The sequence below is a fragment of the Dictyostelium discoideum genome, assembly GCF_000004695.1.
Source record: "Dictyostelium discoideum AX4 chromosome 2 chromosome, whole genome shotgun sequence".
Lineage (NCBI taxonomy): Eukaryota > Evosea > Eumycetozoa > Dictyosteliales > Dictyosteliaceae > Dictyostelium > Dictyostelium discoideum.
The window spans coordinates 1817478-1842077 of NC_007088.5; the positions used below are offsets into that span (position 1 = coordinate 1817478).

The 24600-nt window shown below is 27.1% G+C and overlaps 9 protein-coding genes and 1 non-coding gene across 10 annotated transcripts; 7 read left to right on the forward strand and 3 right to left on the reverse strand.

Moving 5' to 3' along the window:
- Positions 1 to 197: 197 nt before the first annotated feature.
- DDB_G0272502 (hypothetical protein) lies at positions 198 to 3578 on the forward strand (the record flags this gene model as incomplete). Its single annotated transcript, XM_640022.1, has 1 exon — positions 198 to 3578. The coding sequence occupies one exon, from the start codon at positions 198 to 200 to the stop codon at positions 3576 to 3578; it is 3381 nt and encodes a 1126-aa protein (XP_645114.1).
- A 148-nt stretch (positions 3579 to 3726) lies between these two features.
- DDB_G0272504 (hypothetical protein) lies at positions 3727 to 4395 on the reverse strand (the record flags this gene model as incomplete). The annotated part of the gene is made up of 1 exon (XM_640023.1): positions 3727 to 4395. One exon carries the CDS (start codon positions 4393 to 4395, stop codon positions 3727 to 3729), a length of 669 nt encoding a protein of 222 aa, XP_645115.1.
- A 503-nt stretch (positions 4396 to 4898) lies between these two features.
- DDB_G0272506 (hypothetical protein) lies at positions 4899 to 5111 on the forward strand (the record flags this gene model as incomplete). Its single annotated transcript, XM_640024.1, has 1 exon — positions 4899 to 5111. The coding sequence occupies one exon, from the start codon at positions 4899 to 4901 to the stop codon at positions 5109 to 5111; it is 213 nt and encodes a 70-aa protein (XP_645116.1).
- A 1131-nt stretch (positions 5112 to 6242) lies between these two features.
- Positions 6243 to 7352, reverse strand: DDB_G0272548 (hypothetical protein; the record flags this gene model as incomplete). Its single annotated transcript, XM_640025.1, has 3 exons — positions 6243 to 6358; positions 6438 to 7172; positions 7349 to 7352. The coding sequence occupies 3 exons, from the start codon at positions 7350 to 7352 to the stop codon at positions 6243 to 6245; spliced, it is 855 nt and encodes a 284-aa protein (XP_645117.1).
- Positions 7353 to 8121: 769 nt separating this feature from the next.
- Positions 8122 to 8194, forward strand: tRNA-Gln-UUG-6. Its single transcript has one exon. It is a non-coding gene; the product is annotated as a tRNA-Gln (tRNA).
- Positions 8195 to 8985: 791 nt separating this feature from the next.
- On the forward strand, positions 8986 to 9891 carry DDB_G0272530 (hypothetical protein; the record flags this gene model as incomplete). The annotated part of the gene is made up of 1 exon (XM_640026.1): positions 8986 to 9891. One exon carries the CDS (start codon positions 8986 to 8988, stop codon positions 9889 to 9891), a length of 906 nt encoding a protein of 301 aa, XP_645118.1.
- Positions 9892 to 10395: 504 nt separating this feature from the next.
- Positions 10396 to 15082, forward strand: DDB_G0272532 (hypothetical protein; the record flags this gene model as incomplete). Its single annotated transcript, XM_640027.2, has 3 exons — positions 10396 to 11170; positions 11269 to 13797; positions 13905 to 15082. 3 exons carry the CDS (start codon positions 10396 to 10398, stop codon positions 15080 to 15082), a joined length of 4482 nt encoding a protein of 1493 aa, XP_645119.2.
- Positions 15083 to 15211: 129 nt separating this feature from the next.
- DDB_G0272550 (hypothetical protein) lies at positions 15212 to 17028 on the reverse strand (the record flags this gene model as incomplete). Its single annotated transcript, XM_640028.1, has 3 exons — positions 15212 to 16485; positions 16581 to 16735; positions 16814 to 17028. 3 exons carry the CDS (start codon positions 17026 to 17028, stop codon positions 15212 to 15214), a joined length of 1644 nt encoding a protein of 547 aa, XP_645120.1.
- Positions 17029 to 19642: 2614 nt separating this feature from the next.
- Positions 19643 to 21907, forward strand: DDB_G0272554 (hypothetical protein; the record flags this gene model as incomplete). Its single annotated transcript, XM_640030.1, has 1 exon — positions 19643 to 21907. One exon carries the CDS (start codon positions 19643 to 19645, stop codon positions 21905 to 21907), a length of 2265 nt encoding a protein of 754 aa, XP_645122.1.
- Positions 21908 to 24245: 2338 nt separating this feature from the next.
- DDB_G0272508 (hypothetical protein) lies at positions 24246 to 24560 on the forward strand (the record flags this gene model as incomplete). The annotated part of the gene is made up of 1 exon (XM_640031.1): positions 24246 to 24560. The coding sequence occupies one exon, from the start codon at positions 24246 to 24248 to the stop codon at positions 24558 to 24560; it is 315 nt and encodes a 104-aa protein (XP_645123.1).
- Between the last annotated feature and the right edge of the window lie 40 nt (positions 24561 to 24600).

The following is a 24600-nucleotide window of genomic DNA, read 5'->3' on the forward strand; positions in this document are numbered from 1 at the left end:
TATGGTTCTTTTTCTTCAACCAGGCCAAAAAGTGTTGTAAAATAAAACAAAAACAAAAAAATAAATAAAAATCAAAATAAAAAAAAAAAAATCAAAATATATTTTTTTTTTTTTTATTAGAATAAAAACAAAAAGAACAAAAAAAAAAAAAAAAGACTTTGTTTCTTTTTTTTTTTTAACAGATACAGTTGGAAAAAATGAATAATGATAAACCAAAACCATTAACAATGGATGACGATGGTGACATTAAAACTGTCGCCCCTCCTTCATCAGTGATTGGTGGTGTTAGTAGTAGAAGACCTACATCAACTCTTTCAAGAAGTGGTAGTGGTATAAATAATAGCAGTAGTGTTGATGTTAAAAAGACAACAACAACTTCTTCATCTTCTTCTACAAGGTCATCTTCTTTATCCACTTCGTCCTCTTCAACTACGTCAACTGCCACAAGACCAAAATCAACAATTATTCCATCTTCATCATCCTCCTCTTCTTCCTCTTCTTCATCTTCTTCATCATCGTCATCATCATCTACACAATCAAAAAGACCACCAGTTTTAGTTAGAAAATCACAGAGTAGTCTTTTAGTGAATGGTAGTGCAAAACCAAAATCATCATCATCTTCATCATCATCATCCTCCTCCTCCTCCTCTTCAACATCAAAAGCAAAAACAAGTGGAGATCAAAAAGTAACAAATACATCAGATACAGTAGAGTTGGAGAAATCATTAAATAATAATGCATCATTCAAAGAGTTTGACCCTGAAGTATCACCAGAATTTGAAAGAGTGGTGTCAGATTTCATAATTTTAGATGAGGATGACCAAGATTCTACTCCACCACCATATATTGATAGTGGAAATAATAATACAACAACAGCAACAACTACAGAAGATGTTGATGCATTATATAAAGAACAATTCTTACTTAGACAACAACAATCGATTTTTGATCAAATTTTAAGACAAAGACAATTAGAACAACAAATTATTCAACAACAACAAGAGCAACAACAACAAGATCAACAAGATCAACAACAACAAGATCAACAACAAGAACCACAAGAACAACAACACATCGAACAAGAACAACCAGGATTAAGTACAGAATTTATGAAACAACAACAAGCTATATATGATGAGATTCAAAGAGAAAGACAACAAAATATCATTGAAAAACCAAAAGAAGAAGAACAACAAGAAGAAGAGGAAGTAATTGAAGAAATTGTTAAGCCACAACCACCAATTGTTGAACTTAAAAAGACTTCTTCTTGGATGTCATCATTTTTTACAAAAGTTTTACCATCTTTATCTACAAATACCTCATCATCATCATCATCATCATCATCATCATCATCATCATCATCATCATCATCATCATCATCATCATCATCATCATCATCATCATCATCATCATCATCATCATCATCATCATCATCATCATCTAATATCGCGACTATGACCTCAGCATCAACTACAACAACATCAACAATATCGGCAGCAACCATTAATAATGGTGTTGGTATAACGACGACGACAACAACAGCAACAATATCGAATTTAGAATCATCTACGTCTTCATCATCATCATCATTTACACAAATCAATTCATCAACATCGACATTAACTTCACCATCAATTTTATCAACATCTTCAGCATCAAATATATCATTACCATTATCAAGTAGTGGTGGAATTGGATATAGTATCGTTGGTGGTGATAATAATAATAATAATAATAATAATAATAATAATAATAATAATAATAATAATAATAATAATAATAATTATGATGATGATGATACTAATAATACTATAATCAATAATAATAATAAAGGATTGAAAAGGTTACCACCACCACAAATTGTACATTCACAATCATTTCAACATCCACATCATTTACAAAAACAACAACAACAACAACAACAAAGTTTTCAATCATTTTCTACATTTTCTTCATTTCAACAAAATATAGTACCAAATAATATTGGATATTATAATAGTAATATGAATAATAATAATCAATCAATGATAATGAATAATATGATGTTACCACATAACCAAGCTGGTGGATTAGCATTGCTTCCATTTACAATTACAACTAATATGGCATTAACTATATTTCAAAAATGGTATAAATCATTATGGTTTGCACCAACTGATTTTAAAGAAAAGTTAGAAGAAACATTAAAGATGGAACAATATTTTATACCCTATTATGCTTTCTCTGTAATTGTACATTCAGTTCATTCTGGTAAAGTTGGTTTCTTAAAACATTCACCACCACCATCATCATCATCATCATCACAATCAACTTCACCAATGTTAATGAATCAACCCAATAATAGTAATAATAATAATGATAATATGGTTGTAGTTGTTCAAAAAGATCAAAGTGTAAAAATGGTTGAAGAAGAAGAAATTGAATGGAGTATTGGTCAAACTAATAGATATTCACAAACTCATAATGATATATTAGTTTATTCACCAGATAGACCAGATGATAAATTATTACAACATCCAAATCAACCACATCATCACCATCATCATCATTTACCATCCTATGAATATATTAAAGAAATTAATCAATGGAGATTAGAATCAAGTGAACCATTTCATCATCAACATCCACAATTATTAAATCCAATTACTGATCAATTCTTTCAGTTTGTACAACAGCAACAACAACAACAACAACAACAATTACAAATGTATAATCAACAACAACAACATCAACAACAACAACAACAACAAAATTTTAAAGGTTCATTACATTTAATGGATAATCAAAATATACAATCAAATTTAAATGGTGGTGAAAAACCTAAAGTAGCAGATAAAATGAATTGGGAGAAAGCATGGTTATTGGCAGAGATGAAAATTAAAAAGAATGAAGCCTATGGTAATGATTCAAAATTGAAAAAGGATTATCAAGCACATACAGTTGCAGAGGTTGAAACTAAATCTGATTTTGAAAATATTAAATATCGTACTATTTACGTACCAATGTACAAGTTAACCTATCATTATAATAATAGGGATTATATGTTTGTTATTAATGGTCAAAATGGTAAAAGTCATGGTATTAGACCCTATGGTGCAGGTTCAATCAAGAATACAGCAATTAAATTCTTTACAGGTGGATTTGTATCATCAGTTGAGAAACCAACAAATACTTTAAAAACTGAAAATAAATTAACTGGTAATGGGTTGGTGTTGGGTGAAGATTTAAATCAACAAGATATCTATTACAATGAAGATGAAGAACAAGTTCAATTATACAATAATGAACTCTATTATCTTCTATTACCAAGTTCTGATCAATTTTTATTATATCAAATGGTTGGTTATATAGTTTTAAAAAATAATGCTACCACTGGTGATATAGTTTTAGAATCTCATAAAAGAATGAGTGAACATATTGGTGGTCAAGTAACTTTAACTCCTGGTGAAACTCAAACTTTCTCTTATAAAGGAACTTGGTGTATAGAAATTAAATCTGGTGATCATAATCAACTTCAAGTAATTAGAATTGAAACAAATGGTGGTAGTGATAAACCATCTGGTGATCTTTCAATGTAAAAAAAAAAAAAAAAAAAAATCAAAAAAAAAAATCAAAACAAAACAAATCAAAAATATTAAAAAAAAAAAAATAATAAAAGATTAAAAAATTATTTATATAAAAAAATAATAATAATAAATTTTCAAATTTTTTATTAATTAATTATAATTAATTACAAAATACAGAATAATAATTATTTTCATTAATTAAAGTTGGAGAAGTTGAATTAATTTGTTGACAATTTGCAGAGGTATAAGATGGACCACAACCCCAAATTGAACAGTAATAGGTGTATGGTTGATTTGAAGCACTACAATAGTATGATGATGGTCTTGAAGTTGATTTTTCAATTGCTTTAGTTGCATTACTAAAATATTGAATATTGGTTACTTCATTTTCATTACATGAGTCAACATTATACATAAATGATTTAATGTAACTATTACTATTGATTAATGGTTGATTTGAAATTGAGACTTTATAAAAATATTGAACTGCTGGTAATGATGATTCGTCAAATGCAATATTTGTATTCTTTATACAATTACCAATTTTAACAGTTTGGGTTGTAGTTGCAGATCCTGAACAAACTGGTTCAATTACGTTTTCAACGGAATATTTAGCCCATTTAACTTGGTTTGATGATGATGTAAACATGTAGGTGTTGTTTCTGTCATAGGTGGTGCATGTGTCAAGTTGGATTGAGTAACCGATACCTTGTGAATTTCCACTACATTTACCATTTGAAAATGGTTGGAAATTGACATATTGAACTTGTGATTTTACAAATAAAATATTTATTATAAAAACAACTAATAATGTTATTAAAAATTTCATTTTTTTTATCTTTTATCTTTTATCTTTTATCTTTATATTGTTGTAATGTAAAAAAAAAAAAAAAAATATGAAATTGTAAAAACGAAAAAAATTTTTTTTTTTTTTTTTTTTATTTTTTTTATTATATATACATTTATAATTATCATATTTGTTTTAAACATATAAAGTGATTAAATAAATATTGGTGATAATGAAAATTTTAATTAAATAGTTTTTTTTTTTTTTTTCTTGACTTAAAATTTTAAGTTGAATCCGTCCTTTAAAGATTTAAAATTTTAAATTTTTTTTTTTAAACAAAACAATTTTTTATATTTTTATTTTTTTATTTATTTTATAACAATAAAAAAGAAAAAAGAAAAAAAGAAAAAATTTGAATCTTATTTTTTAATTTAATTATCATATAAATTATAATATTAATAAAAAAAAAAAAAAAAAAAAAAAATAAATAAATAATAAACAAGAATTGTTTTTTATTTTAAAAAAAAGAATTTAAAAAAAAAAAAATGAAGGATTATGAAATTGTATTCACCGTTTTTAGTTCAATAATTTTTGCATTCCTTCTTTTCAGGTTATGCAAATTTTGTTGTGTTTTTTGCTGTGCATTATGTAATGTCCCAGATAATGTTTACGGAAGAAAAAGACCAAGAGGTTCAATAGTTGTAGAAGAAAATGAAGATGATGGAAATGGAGAGAAGGAAGGTTTATTAAACGTTTAATCGGTTTTCCCGTTGGTCTCCATTTATAAAAAATAAAATTAAACAAAATAAAAATCATCTAAAATAAATCAAAAATCTATTTTATTTAATGTTTTTCTTTCCTTTTTATTTTTAAAGGTTGTAAGGTTGGGGATTGTAGTAGTTTCTATTAATGAACCACATTTTAGTACAACTGTTATCGTGGTTGCTGTAATCATCTATGTATCTATTTATTATACTTAACGTTAATACAACCGTATTGATTGTTTCTAGACTACCATTAATGAGAGAGACAGAGATTGAGGGAGAGAGAGAGATAGAGAGAGAGATAGACTTACATTTTTCATCACACATGATATCTTTAATATGAGATTGAATTAAAGAGCAAGAGATAAAGCCATATCATTGTTATCAATGATAATTAAATATCAGAAATTTTATTGAATACGAAGGTAGGAACTTCATTATGATTTACGGTTTCATCATATAAAGCTAAATAATATTGAATGGTGGAAGGTTGTACTTGTTGTTTTGGTGGTTCTTTGAAGTTCTTATCTAACAATGAAGGAATAGTATTTATTGTTGTTATAACCAAGGGTAATTTTTTTTTGAATTGGATAACGCAATTATTATTTGCTTCTCCTTGAGATGCTAGATCTCATTTTATTTATTTTTTTTTTTTACAGGGTCTTTTTGATTAAAACATCTTTTTTGTCCAAACTTTTTTCTAAATCTTTTTTTATTTTATCGTCTGGTTCGTGATTGATGTTTATGACGTATTTGAATTGTTTTTTTTTTAATTGAGTTTTATCCACAATTTCGCTTATTTTTTGTAGGCATTTGTGTTGCTTAATATTTGTGGTGTTGTTTGTGATTTTCATTTTATTTTCTTTCTATCTTTTTTATTTTTCTGATTAACTTGGGTTTTTTTTTTTTTTTTTTTTTTTTTTTTTTTTTTTTTTTTTTTTTTTATTTTATAGAAAGTACTGAGTGAATTATTGTATTTTTTGAGATGTTTAGGAAGTTCTATTGCGGGTGTTGAGAATGATTTGTGACACCCCTTGTCCTGTTTTATCAATTGGTGCGTGGTGTGTTATTTTGTTTTTATATTGTTGATTTATTGAGTAAATTTTATTTGTTTTTATATTTGTTTCAGTTAGAAGTGCTGCGTCCAGCTTGTTGTTGTCTAAAACGGTGTTTATTATGCTGGCAGATTGGATGGTGTTGGATCCTTGGATGTTCCAAACACCTATTCTTATTGTGTTTTTCTTTATAGTTTTATTTGGGGTAGATTTTTATCTACCTTTTGAAGTTTCTGGTTTATTTTGTCTTCTAACTGATCTTTACTTTGTTCGTTGTGTTGTTGGTCTTGTGTGTTTGTGGGGTTTTTTGATTTATTGATTTGTTTTAGAATTTCCTTGTTGAAGTTGTCTATATCTTCATCCATTTTTGTTTTTATGCTTTTTTGTCCATATTCACCCAATTTTGGTTTGACTGGTGTTTTGTTGGTCTTGTTTGTTTTGTCTTGTTGTTTCTTTTTTGGTGTGTTTAACAATTTACTTGGTGAATCGATAATTTTCGATGGTGTACCATAGGTTGGGCTGAAACTCATGATATGTTTTATTGGAGAGGAGAAGAACCATTGATTTGAAGGGATTGAAAGTGGGAATTCTATTTTTCTTATTGCATCAGTGTTTGGGCTGGTGAAGTCGAAGATATCATTTGCCTCTCTAAGTTTTTCTTCCGTTGTTAGTCCCTTTGTTTCGCCGTGTTGTTTTATTGGTGTATTGTATGGAGATGGTGGTTCGATAGGTTTTTCTGATTTTGTTTTAATTTCTTGATTGTTTATCGATTGTGTATTGATCTCATTCTCTATTCTTGTTAGTTCATCTACGTTTTCTAGTGATGCTTCTATTACCTTTTGAGCTGTATCATCTAGGGCCATAAATGTTTTATCATTAAATGAGGATGTGATTGGTGGGATAATGATTGTTCTTTTTCCTTGTTTTGGTATTTGTTCTGATGTAGATTGTGGTTGTTGTTCATCTGATTGTTTTTTATTTTTGTTTTCTTCTTGATTTTCTGGTAATGAGGTTTGATCTCTCCATCCTTTGTTGCAGTGTCCAATTAAATGTTAGATTTGTCTAGTTCAATGGATAAGTGTCAAATTCTTCTACGACTCTTTTCACTGTTTTGATAATTAGAGTTTCGCCTTTAATTTCTAATTTAATTAGTTTACATCCTTCATTTTCTATTACCCATTCTATTTCTGTGAGTGATTTATACCAATCAAAATCTGTATACATATTTTTTGGTCTTATAGTGGTTATAAATTGTCCTTTTAATTCTGCATCAAACATATTTACAAAATAGATTACTGTACTAATACTGTCTGTGAGAATTTTGAATGTATTATTACTTTTGATTAAAACATCTTTTTTGTCCAAACTTTTTTCTAAATCTTTTTTTATTTTATCGTCTGGTTCGTGATTGATGTTTATGACGTATTTGAATTGTTTTTTTTTTAATTGAGTTTTATCCACAATTTCGCTTATTTTTTGTAGGCATTTGTGTTGCTTAATATTTGTGGTGTTGTTTGTGATTTTCATCTTATTTTCTTTCTATTTTTTTTATTTTTCTTTAAAAAGTTAAAAATCTGGAAATTTTCTGATTAACTTGGGTTCCCAGGTTTTTTTTTTTTTTTTTTTTTTTTTTTTTAAGTCTTTTTTATATGAAAAATGAAATAATCAAAAAAAGAGATTGTTGTTGTTTGTTTTTTTCGATCTGATTATTTTTTGCTTTTTTTTTGAAAATTTTGCTACGCAAAATTCTCAAAACGAAACAAATAATAAATTACAATAAAGTAAAAAGATGGCTTTTTAAAATAGTTTATTTATTTATTTATTTGTTTTTTAAGTCTTTTTTATATGAAAAATGAAATAATCAAAAAAAGAGATTGTTGTTGTTGTTTGTTTTTTTCGATCTCATAACCAAGGGTAAATAAAACTGTTTTGAAAAATAAAACATCAAAGGTTTTATAGTGTAATTGGTTAGCACCCAGGACTTTGAATCCTGTAATCTGAGTTCGAGTCTCAGTAGAACCACTTTTTTCTCTCACCAAAAAGGTCGCAGGTTCAATTCCCCATAAAGAAATATGAATATCAATAGGCAGAGAAAACCATAAAAAGGTGGTGAACTCCAAAATACACACAATCCAAAGAAAATCAGATAAAAATTCTAACCAAAAAAATACCTCAAAGGAAAATAATTAAATAAATTTTACTACTTGGAATTAAAAGTTGTATTTTTTAAAATAAAAATAAGAACCGCTAATTTTTTGCCTTTAATGGAAATTAATTAATTTAAAAGAAAAAAAATAATAAATTAAAAAAATAAAAAATATAGTTATAAATATCATAGTTTAAAAATGTTTTTTTTAAAGATATTAAAATTTTGAATGTAACCAAAAAAATATATATATTTGTATTATAATTTTATGTTTGGAATTAAAAATTTAAAAAAAAAAACAATCAAAAAAACTCATATAAAATTACCAATATTTTCACCCACAATAGTTAGAATTAACCACAAAAATGGGTAATTCCAAATATAAAATACATTTATTATAATTTTATTTGTAATGGTATAATTTAAAATTAACTTCCTTTTTTTTTTTTAATTTAAAAAAAATACAAATAATGGAACCAAAAATAAATAATAATTTTTTTTAATATTATTCTAATTATTTAATTTTTATTTTTTTCATATATTTATTTATTTTATTTTATTTTATTTTATTTTTTTTGTTTTAAATAAAATTTATTATTTAAACATAAATAAAAAATAATTTATTCATTAATTTTTATTATCTAAATTTTTTAAAAAAAAAAAAAAAATGAAAATTAAATTAATTTTAGTTTTAATTGTTTTTTTAACAATAGTAAATGTTAACAATAGTATTGATTTATGTTTATCAAATCCAAAGAAAGCATTAGTTAATCAAGCATGCAAATATTCAACAGATTGTGAATATCCATTATTTTGTGGTAGTGGTAATGGGTATGGTAAAAATGCGACATGTTCTAAAAACATTGAAACTGGTGGTAGTTGTGAATCAAATAATCAATGCACACCGTGTAATGTTTGTTTTAATGCAAAATGTAAAGTCAAGCTTTATCTTGGTGATGCTTGCGATGAAAATAAGAGCTATTGTTCAAGTTCAGTTTGTATAAAAGGTAAATGCTCGATTCAAGGTGATGTTTGCACTGCCAATAATCAATGTAAATTCAATAACTACTGCAAATCTGGTAAATGCGTTCCATTAGAGAAAGAAGGTTCATCATGTGATAAAGACTCAAGTTGTTCATTAACCAATGCTTGTGTCGGTGGTAAATGTGTCACAAAGTATCAAAAACCATTAGGTGCTGTTTGTAACTCGTCAAATGAATGTCAAGTATTCTCTGGCCACGTTTGTGGTGCCAATGGTAAGTGTTCAGTTTATAATCAACTATTATCAAAATGTAAAGAAAACTCTGATTGTGGTCCCAATGGTATGTGTATGTGCAAGAGTGAAACTGAAAATGTTTGTGTTGATTTATCAGTGGGTGCTCTTAAAAATGATAAATGTCCATCACTACTCTCCTCTTTCTCCTCTTGTATGACTCGTGAACGTTGTACTGAGAATACTCCAACCGGTTGCCCAAAATGTTATCCAATTTTCATGTGTTATCAATATTCATGTTTCTATATGAACCAATTCATTAGATCAACCCAAAATTATTATAAATCATTTTGTTCTTAAGTAGTACTAAAATAAAATTAAAAAAAAAAAAAAAAAAATACCTGTTTGTCCATAAAATTATATAAGAAAAAAAAAAAAAAATTAAAAAAAAAAAAAAAAAAAAGGTATTGAGTAATTCCTCCCAAAACCTCAAAACCTTAATAAAAATTTTTATTTTTTTTTTTTTTTTTTTTCACTTTTTCCAAAACAAATAATACATTTCACTAAATAATTTGTATCTCTTTATTTCTTTATATTTTTTTTTTTTTTTTTTTTTTATTTCTTTATATTTTTTTTTTTTTTTATTTGTTTTTTCTTTTTTTTACAATTTTTTCAATATCTTTTTTTTTTTTTTTTTTTTTTTTTTTTTTTTTTTTTTTTTTTTCTTTTTATATTTTTTGGAATATCACCAATAACAATAATTCATTATACATAAATAAAATTAAACACGCAATAAATAAGAAAAATTAAAAATTAAAAATAATAAAAAAAAAGAACCAATATAATAAAAATAATAATAATAATATGTCATTATTAGTAGAAGAAAAGAATAAACTAAATGAAACTCAAGGCGATGTAGCAATGCATACTATCGATGATAAAAACGAAAACGATAATACAACATTAGAGACAACAACAGCAACAACAACAACAGATATAATAGAAACAACAGAGGTAACAGAAACTACACCCTCAAAAGAAATAATAAAACAAGGTTTATCACCTTTACCACCTTTTCTGCCAATTGGTTCAACTTGGGAAATGGTTGGCGATATGCTTCAAAATCAAATAAAATCATTATCAACATCATCTTCACCATTAACAACAACTACAACAATTACAACAACATCAACTACTGATAAAAATAATAATATTGATAATAATATTAATAATAATAATAATATTGATAATAATAACAATAATATTGATAATAATAATATTGATAATAATAATAATAATAATAATAATAATAATAATAATAATAATAATAATAATAATAATAATAATAATAATAATAATAATAATAATAATAGTAATATTATTATTAATATTGATAATAATAATAATAATAATAATAATAATATTAATATTAACAATAATAGTGAACCTATGATAATCATGGATTCAAATAGTAATAATAGCAATAATAGTAGTAATAATAGTACATCACCATCGGAAGCAAATGATGATATAAAAAATAATAATAATAGTATTAATAATAATAATGATGGTAGCAATAGTAACAATAATAGCAATATCAATAATAATGAAAAAGCTTTTACTTTATTAAGTGAAACTTGTAAGTTCTTTTTCTTTCTTGTTAACAATATTGATACTATATATATATATATATATATATATAAATATTAATTTATATATTATTAAATTTATTTCTAGATATGGATGTCTTTGGAATATTACCATCTAAAGACCCATTAGTTTTAGTGGTTTGTCATAAATGTTCAAAGCCTGTTAAAAAATCAAGATTCATTAATCATTTTGAAAATTGTTTAGGAACAGGTGGTAATAATAATTATTGTAATAGTAATAGTGGAGTTTTAGACAATACTAGTAGTGGTAATAGTACTACGGCAGCGGTAAATGGCGATACAACAACATCATCAGTAGTAAATGATTCAAATATAAATTCATCAACAACCTTAACAGCACCAATTACACCAAATCCAGTGACTAATGCAAAAGGAAATAAATCAAATCCTTCTCCTGACCCAAAGAAAAAAGTAAATGCAGGTATAGGAAGAGGTAGACCAAAGAAAAAGGTTGATCCTCCTAAAATACCAGAAGTAATCACAACTCCAATTGTTGATTCAACCACCACTTCTACTTCTACTTCTACTTCTACTACTACTACTACTACTACTTCTACCCCTACAAATACAACCATTGAAAATCTATCACAATCTTCTTCTCAATCATCCTCACAATCATCTAATAATCTAGATACACTTATAGCAACAAACAATCCCACCAACACCACTACCACCACAATAAATAGTACAGATGTATTAATACCGACAAATGCAACAACCACATCAACAACAACAGCAGCAGCACCAATAACACCAACAACAACAACAGTAACAACACAACCAACAGAACAACAAGTTGTAAAAAAAATGGGGGCAATGCAACCATTAACAGCAAGAAAAAGGAACTATGATTCTTTGAAATCATCTTCGTCCTCTACACCAATTGTTCCAAGTACAAACAAACCTTCACTTGAAACTTGTCCTGAAGGTGATACACCATCAAAAAATACTTTAGATACTAATAATGATAGTACAACAACAACAACAACAACATCAGCAACAGCAACAACATCAGCAATCGCTTCTCCAGGAGCAACAGCAGCAACAGATACTAATACTACACCATCATCATCAACCACAAATGAACCAAGCAGTAATGTTAATAATTCTGAAGATTCTACTAAAATTGATAAAATGGAAATAGATGGCGATAATAATACTTCCGATAATAATAATAGCAATAATGGCAATAGTAATAATAATAATAATAATAATAATAATAATAATAATAATAATAATAATAATAGTAGCAATGATAATAATAATAGCAATAATAATAATGATAATAATAATGATAATGATAAAAATATCAACAACAACAATAATAACAATAATAATAATAATAATAATAATAATAATAATGATAGTAATAACAACAATAAAGAAGAAACTAAATTAGATACAAAATTAATTAATTCAATAGGTTGTAATGGTATAGTTACAATGGTAGTACCATTAGCATATAGAACTCTTAATTGTAGTATCATTAATGAGAATAAAAGATTTAAGAATTTATTTTCACCTGAAAAAGTTAAAGTTTCATTAACATCTGAAGATGATACTGACGATTCAGATGATAATGATGGTGATGATGATACAACAATGATGATGACGAATATAAATAATGAAAAGAAATCTTCAAATAAAAATAAAAATACCATTATTACACCATTAGGTATATCACCATTACTAATTAATGATATACTTTTAAATGCATCAATGAGAGCAAAAAATTATCAACAACAATTATTAATGCAACAGCAATTACAACAACAATTAAAACAACAACAAATACAGATTCAACAACAACAATTGATACTACAACAACAAGCTCAACAACAAGCTCAACAAGCTCAACAACAAGCTCAACAACAAGCTCAACTACAAATGCAACAACAGCAAATACAACAACAACTGCAACAACAGCAACAACAACAACAACAACAACAACAATGGACTTCTCAACAAACACATACAAATACAACACCAAATATGGTTTCAAAGATTTCAACAACGCCACAAACTAGCAATAATAGTAATAAACCTACATATGCACCACCACCTCAATTCCAGACTAATAATAATAATAATAATAATAATAATAATAATAATAATAATAATAATAATAATAATAATAATAATAATAATAATAATAACAGTAACACCAATATTAATAATAACAATAATAATACATCAATGAATCCACCAACACCTAATTCTTCAACATCAATGAATCCACCAACACCAAACACTTCAATGAATCCACCAACTCCAAACACTGTAAATACATCAATGAATCCACCAACTCCAACACCTGCAACACCTTCAACACCTTCAACAATGATGAATCCTCCTACACCTGTTACAAATAGTATTTCAACATCATCTTCATCAGTACCAACCACAACCACAACTACAACAACAACAACAACGGAAAAAGAGAGTAAAAAAGAATCTAAACCAAAGAAATTAACTAAAAAAGAAAAAGAAAAACTAGAGAAAGAAAAGGAAAAAGAAAAAGAAAAAGAAAAGAAAAAGAAATCTAAAAAAGATAAAGATAAAGAAAAAGATAAAGAAAAAGAAAAAGATTCTGAGAGTAAGTTTATTTTTTTAAAATTATTAATTATTATTGTTTTAAGAATTGATTATTAATAATTTTTCCATTCATTTTTTATTTTATTTTTTATCCGAACACCCAAACAGAAAAATCCAATTCCAAAAAGAAAAAGGAAGATAAAAAACTTAGCAATAGTTCAGGCGCTGTTACAGCATCGATTATTAGCGAATCACCAACTGCAGCATCATTAACAACTTCAACAACAGCAACAGCAACAATGACAACAACAACACAACCACCTGTATTAGTGCCAAATCAACCTCCAACACCTAACCAATTGGTAAATTCAATGTCACCATCACCTTCACCAACAATACAACAACAAAATATTCTACCAACACAACAAATTCAACCACAAATTCAACCCCAACAACAAATACAATCACCCCAACAACAATTCCAACAACCACAACCACATCAACAACAATTCCAACAACCACAACCACAACCACAACAACAACAAAATATATCACATTTACAACCTCCACAAATTTTACAACAACAACAACAACAAATACAACAACAATTACAGCAACAACAATTACAACAACAACAGCTTCAACAACAATTACAACAATTACCTCCACAAATACTGCAACAATTACAACAACAACAATTACAACAACAACAACAACAATTACAACAACAACAACAACAACAACTTCAAACACCACAAATTTTACTTCAAAATCAAAATCAAAATATAAATATGAATTTAATTAATCCACAATTATTCCAAGCAAATCAAATGATGTCATCACCAAATATTGTTTATGCAAATTCTCCATTACCTCAAAACCAAAATCAAAACCAACAAAATCAAAATCAAAATCAAAACCAACAACAAATATTAACTCAACAACAATTACAACAACAACAATTATTAAAACAACAACAGTTACAACAACTTTACTATAGGCAATTAGCACAACAACAACAACAACAGCAACAGCAACAACAACAAAATAATACTCAATTAAATAATAGTGGAGGATTTCAACAACAACAATTTGCAAATAATAACCTAAATATACCCCAACAACAAGTACCATCACCTCAAATTGGGCAACAACAACAACAACAACAATTACCTCTTGGAATTCAACCTCCACCCCAAATAATACAAAATATGCAACAACAACAACAACTTCAACAACAACAATTACTACAACAACAATTACTACAACAACAATTATTGCAACAACAGCAACTACAACAATTACAACAACAACAAAACAATAATAAACAATATATTCCACAATAATTAAATACTAGAATTATTTGTGGAAAATAATATTTATTTTAAATTTATAATTATTTTTATTTTTATTTTTATTTTTTTATTTTTTTTTTTCTTAATATAAAATACAAAGTGTTTTTATTTTTAAATTGATTAATTTGATTTTTCATGATCATAACCATAATCAATACTATTACCCAAAGTTGAGTTATTATTATTGTTATTATTATTAATAATTGGATTTGAAGAAGATGATAAATCTTTTTGAGTTACAACATCTAATTCTTTGGAATTAGCATTAGCATTATCATCAGTCATTGGAGTATCACCATTTAATTCATCCAAAACTGATTGATCAATTTCTTTGAATCTATAGGCAATAATGATAAAGATAAAGATGAATACAAACATTACAGAACCAAATAATAATGATAAAACATATTCTGGTAATTCAATTAATTCAATTACAAAAGCATCAAACATATTACCAATGGAAACACAAATTAACCAACCTGCAATTACCAATGATTTCATAGAACGTGGTGAATTTGCATAGGCAAATTCTAAACCAGTGATTGATAATAAAACTTCAGCGGCAGTCAAGACAACATATTGTGGTATTTGTAAAGCGATATGTACAGATTCTGGTGGAGAGTTATCAATATGAACTTGAATAATAGCTGAAATGTAAAATGCAATCACAGACAAAAACATACCGGTACCCATTCTACGAAGGAGTGTGAAATTAATCTTCTTTCTTTCCAATGGACGATAAATACCATATTCAAAGATTGGTACGAAAATCATAACCAATAATGGATTAATACAATTGATAATTTCAGAATCAATTTCCCAACTTCCTAAATGTCTATCCATAGAATTGGCTTGAATAGTCCAACGAGTACCAGTTTGATCATACAAAGCCCAGAAGAATGGTAATGGTACAAACACTGTTAAAACTCTTAATACCAATTTCACTTGTTCAACAATTCTTGGTGAATATTTTAATTTGGCTCTGTCCAAGAAACTATTGTTATAGTAATGGTCATTGTATTTACTACCACGGAATGTTTTCTTTACACTTTCAGAGATACCGGTACCAACGATACAGAATGCAGTTGATAAAACGGATCCTTGTGGTTTACGTTTAACATATTGTTTATTACCAACTAAATAAATTAAAATTGAAATAATTAATATACCAGCTGGAATTACAAATGCACACCAATAACCAACATTAGTTCTTAAAATTGGTGAAAGAATTGATGAAAAGAATGATCCTAAATTTACACACCAATAAAATACTTGGAAAAGATTTTGAAGTAATTTCTTTTGATGTGGACCAAATTGATCACCACAAAATGAACTTACAACTGGTTTAATACCACCTGTACCAATTGCAATACAAGTTAAACCAACAATTAAACCTAATTTTTTTTTTTTTTTTTAAAATAAATTTAATTAATAAATTATTTTAATTTTTTAATTATTATTTTTTTTAAAATAGTATTTAAATATTTACCCCATGGTGATCTTTCACCTGGACTGTCACCAGTAATTCCTGGAATTGCAGTAATTGAAAAAATAGCAGCTCCAAAACAATATAAAATACTGAAATATAAAATTGTTTTGTATTTTCCTAAAACACCATCAGCAACATAAGCACCAACAAGTGAACTTTTTTTTTTTTATAAAAAATAAATAAATATTAATAACTTTTTAATATTTTTTAAAAATTTAATGAAATTTACTTACAAAATATAAGCACCAGCATTAAAACCGTGACCAATTGAAGAAGCATTTTTTTCAGAATATCCCATGAAACTGATTAAATAATTTGTTAAAATACCTCTTAAAGCATAGTATGAATACCTTTCACAAATTTCATTACCCATAATATATTTAATTGATGATGGAAAATGATTTTCATCCCCTCCATAAACAAAAACTTCATTATCAATACCTTCCATATCACCTTGTTTACCTTTAGATGAACCCTTTCCATCAATTGATGACCCTAAATTATCAATTGATGTTGATACACCAGAATTTGATGATTCTTCTTCTATCGCCATTTTTTATAATAATAATTATTTTCTTTCTTTTTTTTTTTTTTTTTTTTTTTTTTTATGGTTCCCTTTTTTCCAAAAATAAATTTTTTTTTTTTTTTTTAACTATTATTTATTATTTTAATGTTATTAATAGATATTAATTTACAAAGATTTTGATTTTTTAAGCTATTAATACCACAAAAGGAATGGTATGTATATTTATAAATTTTTTTTTTATTATTATTTGGGGGTTTTTTTTTTTTTTTTTTTTTTTTTTATTTATTTATATATTTATTTATTTATTTATTTATTATATTAGTATTAATATTTAGTATTAAAAAACCAATAAAATTTCTTTAAACCGAATCTTCTAAAAATTTCAAAAAAAAAAAAAAAAAAAAAAAAAAAAAAAAAAAATTAATTTTTTATTTATATTATCATATATATATATATATTATGAATAACATTTATTTATTTGAATTTCCCAAATATTTAAGATAATTTTTTAGAATGTTCTAGAACATTCGAAGAATAAAAAATTTTCGAAAGAAAAGTAAAAATTTCGAACCGGCACAATGACGCGATCATTGCGCAAGGTCGAAAAACTGAAAAATTCCGAACCGACACTATGCACAAAGTTGTGAAGGGTCGAAAACTCTTATTTTTTTGAGTTTTGCTAAATTTTTAAGAAAATAAAAACGTATAAATAGTGGCACTAAAAACTAAAACAATTTGATTTATTTTATTTGGGAATTCCTCCTATATATATTTAAGATACACACACACACAAATTTTATACAAATAATTATTTCTCTTTATTAATTTTTAATATTATTATTTTTTCTCATATTATAATTTTAGATATCAACAATAAAATATGTCTACCACTGTTAATAATAATGATGCCTCTAGTAGTAGTACCTCTGCCTCTAATAGCGCTGAATCCTTTGATTTAAGAATGAAATCAATGGAGGATCAAATCAACAACCTTTCCTTAGCCTTTACAAGATTCATGAAAGAACCTATGTTCTCTTCTAATACCAACTCACGTAGCCAACCTTCTCATGATAACTCTGACACCGAGAATGAACAAAGTGAAGATGAATCAAGTAACAATGTCGATGTTCCAACCGATTATCAATTATCCGATACCTTACTTGGTCAGTACAAACATATGGTAAACAATAAAGGTTTACTCGTCGAAGAAGAATGTATCCTCAAGAAAGATGAGATATCCGAATTGAATAAAGTATTCAACTTTCCATCTAACTTCCAAGTGAATGTCGCTCCATTCGGTACACCTGAAGGTATTACTGTATCATCCAACGTCAAGAACAATGATACTGATTGTTGATTGTCGAAAAGCGAATCAACGATAGCTTGAAACCTTTGCTTCTCATGTCAAGTATGTTATCATCTGATAGCTCTAATGTCGATGTAGAACTTATTAGTTACTTAACTCAGAGTGCAATCGTCTTAGCCGTTAACGCTCAAGCATCGCTTAGTCGTGTCCGTCGTAACAACATCGCTAAAGAAATCTATGGTTCTGAAGTACTCTTACCAATTAAGATCAAGGATACACCAAAGATGTTTGATGAAACTGAAACTGAACGTGTAAGAAAGCTAGCCAAGTCAATCAGAAAGAACAACGAAGCTAAACAATCATTGTTAAAATTGAATTATCATTCCAAGTCCAATGTCAAGAAATCAGTTAACTCAAGTGGTAATAACACTACAGGAAACAGTAGTAATAGTAAATCCAGTAGTGGGAGTAATGGCCGATCTAACAACTTCAATGGATCACCAAGTAATGTTGCATCAGGTAGCAACAATACCAAGTCTGCCAACGGTACCAACAACCGTTTTCAGAAGAACAAGAAGTAAACTTACCAGTAGGTGGACGTCTGTTCCACCACAAACAAGTTTGGAAAGAATTGGGTCTTCCAAACTTTTGTCAAGAGGTCGTAAATGGATTAAAAGTCCATCTACTTCCAAACTTCAAGCCGATGCCAAACCCAATTCCGATTTCAATTCCAGAGGGTCCAAAATCAGATTGCATCACAAAGGAAGTACAAGACTTGTTATTAGACGATGCCATCGAACAAGTACTTCCAAACCGTTATTCAAAGCGCGTTTTTTACTCCAACGTGTTTACGGTTCCAAAACCTGGAACGAATCTACATCGTCCAGTTCTCGATTTAAAAAGGTTAAACACTTACATCAACAACCAATCATTCAAGATGGAAGGAATCAAGAATCTACCATCAATGGTCAAACAAGGTTATTACATGGTAAAACTCGATATCAAGAAAGCTTACCTCCACGTTTTAGTAGATCCGCAATACAGAGACTTATTTCGCTTCGTGTGGAAAGGTTCGCACTACCGTTGGAAAACAATGCCGTTCGGGTTATCGACAGCTCCTCGTATCTTTACAATGTTGTTAAGACCTGTACTTCGAATGTTGAGAGATATCAACGTATCCGTCATCGCATACTTGGACGATCTATTAATCGTCGGTTCAACAAAAGAAGAATGTTTATCCAACCTCAAAAAGACAATGGACTTACTTGTCAAACTAGGTTTCAAGTTAAATCTAGAAAAGAGTGTTCTCGAACCAACTCAATCAATTACATTTCTCGGATTACAAATCGATTCGGTATCAATGAAGCTTCTTGTTCCCAAAGAAAAGAAGAAAAGTGTCATCAAGGAAATAAGAAACTTTTTAAAACTAGATTGTTGCTCCCCAAGAAAGCTTGCTGGTTTAAAAGGAAAGCTAATCGCACTGAAAGATGCAGTCATCCCTTTCAGACTTTACACTCGTCGAACAAACAAGTTTCACTCTCAGTGTCTGACTCTAGCCAATGGAGATTGGGATCAATCATTCCCCATTCCTCAAGAGGTCAAGTCAGAGATTTCACATTGGTTAACAGTTCTAAACCAATGGAATGGAAAAGAAATCAGTCTGTTTCCAAGTTACGACTATGTTCTTACAACCGATGCCTCGGAATCAGGTGCAGGTGCCACACTCAAGAAAGGAAACAAGGTAATCAAAACTTGGTCATTCCAGTGGTCAACAACTCAATCAAACATGTCGTCAAATCGTCGAGAAATGCTCGCGCTGCTAATGGCCTATCAAGCGCTATGTCAGAAACTGAACAACTGCAAGCTGAAGATCCAAACCGACAATACTACCACTCTCTCATACATCAATCGCCAGGGTGGTCAGATACAAGATCTCTCAGTTCTGTTCGAACAACTTTGGAAACAATGCCTCAAGAAGAAAGTGAACTTGATTGGAGAGCATATTCCAGGATTCTTCAATGTAAAAGCCGACCACCTCAGTCGTCTTTCAGAGATGAATCACAAATCATCGACCAGAGTAATCAAGAGTTACATCTGGCAACTGAAGAAGGAAGTGTTCAATCGCATCCAACTTCAATTCGGTCAAATACAGATGGATCTGTTCGCATCTCACCTCAACCATCAAACGAACAACTACTCAACAATAAGAATGAATGCACTCAACCTCGATTGGAGTCAATGGAAGCAATGTCTGGCCTTTCCACCACCCATTCTTTTGCCTTCTATCCTGGAGAAGATGAACTCATCCAGTTCGAAGAAGGTTTCTATAATACTGATCTTCCCAATCTGGAGATCAGCAACTTGGTATCCGATGATTCAAGCACAAGTTCCTCGTCATCATCGTCACATGTTTCCTCAAGTACTGGGAACATTCCAAGAAGTATTGACCAAACAATCAGTAGAGTCGATACCAATCCAGATTCAACAACGTTGGAAGCTGGGGATTATTCAACTTTCCAATCTCATGTAATGTCCTTCGCTCGTACAACAAATACAAAAACAGCTGAGCTGTTAATGAAGTCATGGGAACCTTCAACTCTCAAAGTATATAGCTCCAGTTATACAAGATTCCGCAATTTCTGTACTTTGAACTCTTTGAATCCAGCAAACATTACCTTAGTTGTTTTCATGGATTATCTTACACATCTATTCAAACACAAACCTCCGTTAGCTTTCTCAACTATTAACGGTCATCGATCTATGTTGAATCAGTTGTTACTCCTTAGGAATCAAACTGATATTGTTAATGATCCATTCATTACAAGAATTATGACTGGTATTCACAAGTTGCGTCCTTCATCTGCAAAGTATAAAGAGATATGGGATGCAAATCAAGTATTCAAGCACTTATCTACTATCAAAGTCATCCCCAAGTACACATACACTGCGCTATTAAACAAGACACTTGTACTCTGTAAAATGTTTGGTTTAGCAAGATCATCAGACTTGGTGAAGTGGTCGTTCAAAGGTCTCATTATTACTCCTGACTCAATCAAAGGTCCCGTTATTAATGCTAAAGAACAAAGAAGTGGTATTGTTTCAATCTTAGAATTAACATCGTTAGATGATACTAACTCTCAAGTGTGCCCTGTTCGCCACCTTGCAACATACCTTAGAGCATCTAAAGGAAGAAGAAAGCCCCATTCGGGTGACTCTGTCTTTATTAAGAATGAAGGTGAACCGCTCCAAGTTAATGATATTAATTCAATTGTACTATCAACACTCTCAAAGTCAGGTATTGATATTGTCAAGTTCAAATCTCACTCTACCCGTTCCGCTATGGCTTCTCTGCTGTTGTCCAATAACGTTCCGTTCCACGTTGTCAAAAAGATGGGTCGTTGGAAATCAAACGATACTGTAGATACCTTCTACGATAAAAGAATCATTGGTGAAAAATCTGGTGGTTTCTTAAATACTGTCGTCCAAATTTCATAATATATATATATATATGATAATATAAATTAAAAATTTAATTTATTAAATTATATTTTATATTAAATATATATATATATATTAGTCCCATCCCACCCGCCCTTAGTCGGAATTCCATAAATCAAATTGTTTTAGTTTTTAGTGCCACTATTTATACGTTTTTATTTTCTTAAAAATTTAGCAAAACTCAAAAAAATAAGAGTTTTCGACCCTTCACAACTTTGTGCATAGTGTCGGTTCGGAATTTTTCAGTTTTTCGACCTTGCGCAATGATCGCGTCATTGTGCCGGTTCGAAATTTTTACTTTTCTTTCGAAAATTTTTTATTCTTCGAATGTTCTAGAACATTCTAAAAAATTATCTTAAATATTTGGGAAATTCAAATAAATAAATGTTATTCATAATATATATATATATATTTAATATAAAATATAATTTAATAAATTAAATTTTTAATTTTATTACTTACAATGATAAAATAAAAATAAAAAATTATTATACAAATACAAATATAATACAGATAATAATACAGTTATAATAATAAAAAAATAGTTTATTATATAAAGTAAATTATATATAAATTTCTAAGGAAAAAGGGGAATGAAAGGAAAATATTAAAAAAAAAAAAATAATTTCTTTATAAATAATTTTTTTTTTTTTTACTGGTTAAAAAAAAAAAAAAAATAAATCAAAATAAAAAACAAATAAATAATTATAAAATTAGCCATTAAAAATATCTGTCCTCTCCTATTAATTCTATTTTTATTTTTTTTTGTTGCTTCGGAATTATTTCAAAAAAAAAAAATAAAAACAATCGGTTTCCAACCGAATCTTTTTTTTTTGTGGATTTTTTTTGGATTTTTTTTTATTTTTTTTTATTTTTTTTTAGATTTTTTTGGATTTTTTTTATCCCTTTTTTGTTAAATAATGTTGTGAAATTTTAAAAATGAACAAAAAATTGCAGATGAAAAGGTTCATTGCGAATAAAATTATTTTGTTTTATTAAATATTTATTGTAATTTGTTTGATTGATTATGAACCATCACAACCGAAAATTCTTTTTTTTAAGTTTAAAAAAAAAAATTATGATTATATGGCAGGAAGCCAATCTCAAAAGTTCTGGATTTTTTTCAAAAAATAATAAATAAGACCTACATTACACAAAAGTTTTTATTTTTAAAATTTTTTTTCTCGAATAAAACAAGTTATACTTTTTTTTTTTTCTTTTACTTTTTTTTTATTTTAATAATAAAAAAAATTAAGATTAGAAGGTAAAAAAAAAAAAAAAAAAAAAAAAAAAAAAAAAAAAAAAAAAAAAAAAAAAAAAAAAATTTAAATTACACAAAATTTAACACATTACAAATTTCGGAAATGAGTGGTTATTATTTTTTTCGTTCAAAGCAAAATTTGCAATGACTTTTTTTTTTTTTTTTTTTTTTTTTTTTTCTGGTTATTTTAAGAATACTTAATATTATAGACAATTTTAATTATTTATTATTATTATTTTTATTATTATTTTTATTATTTACTTTTGATAAAATTGGATAATAATAATTTAACCATTATAAAAATAAAAAAAATAAAACAATTGTTAAACCATTTATTTTATTTTTATTTTTTTTTTTTTTTTATTATTTTTTATTTTTTATTTTTTTTTTTTATTTTTATTTTTATTTTTTTTTATTTAATAAAAATAGTTCTATTTATAAAGTTTAACAATTAAAATCAAATAAAGTTAAACAGTGTGGCATTTTTTTATAATTTTTACAATCCATAATTATTTTTAAATTTTTATGATAATTTTTTTTTTTTTTTTTTTTTTTTTTTTTTTTTTTTTTAAAAAATAAATAAATAATAAATAAAAATAAATAAATTAATTTTTATGGTTTTTTAGAAAATTTTACCCAAAAAGTTTACTTTTATATTCTTTTTTTCACTCTTTAATTTTTTTTTTTTTTTTTTTTTTATTATTCTTCAAGTAGAGATTTTAATTTTTTAAATTATTATTTTATTTGCAAATCTTAACTTATGTGAAACAGAATTGAAAGGTTGAAAATGGTAACATCCCAATAGATTATAATTTATCATAGAGAATAAAATTAATTAATAAACATATTATTTAATATTTTGAATTTTAAATTCAAAAACGATAAACCGGGATTCCAATAAAAATGAATGAGAATATTGGATTTTTTGAAAATAAAAAATCTATAATTTTTTTTTAAAATGTCAAAAAGTTTACTAAATATTATTTAAATATAAAAAAAGGGAAATAAAAAGAAAATAAATAAATAAATAATTAAAATTTATTAAATACAAAAAAAAATATATTAAAATAAAAAATGAGTCTTGAACTATCATTAAAAGAATTATTCTTAAATATTCCCAAGTGTTGGGAAACAAAACCAAATAAAACCGAATATATGCAATTTTTATATCAAGAAGCAGTGGATATGGGAGTTTGGAGAAAAGATAATGAAATTGATATATTAACACATCATCATGTTACTGATTTATCAAGATTCTTTTGGCCAAAAGCTGACTTTGAAGGATTAGTATTAGGTGCAGAATTAATGGTTTGGTTTTTTGCATTTGATGAATTATTCGATGGTGGCTTCATTGATGATGATGAGGATGAGCAATATACAATACACTGAACTTGAAACAAGTTTTGTTAAATCTTATAAATGTACTGCA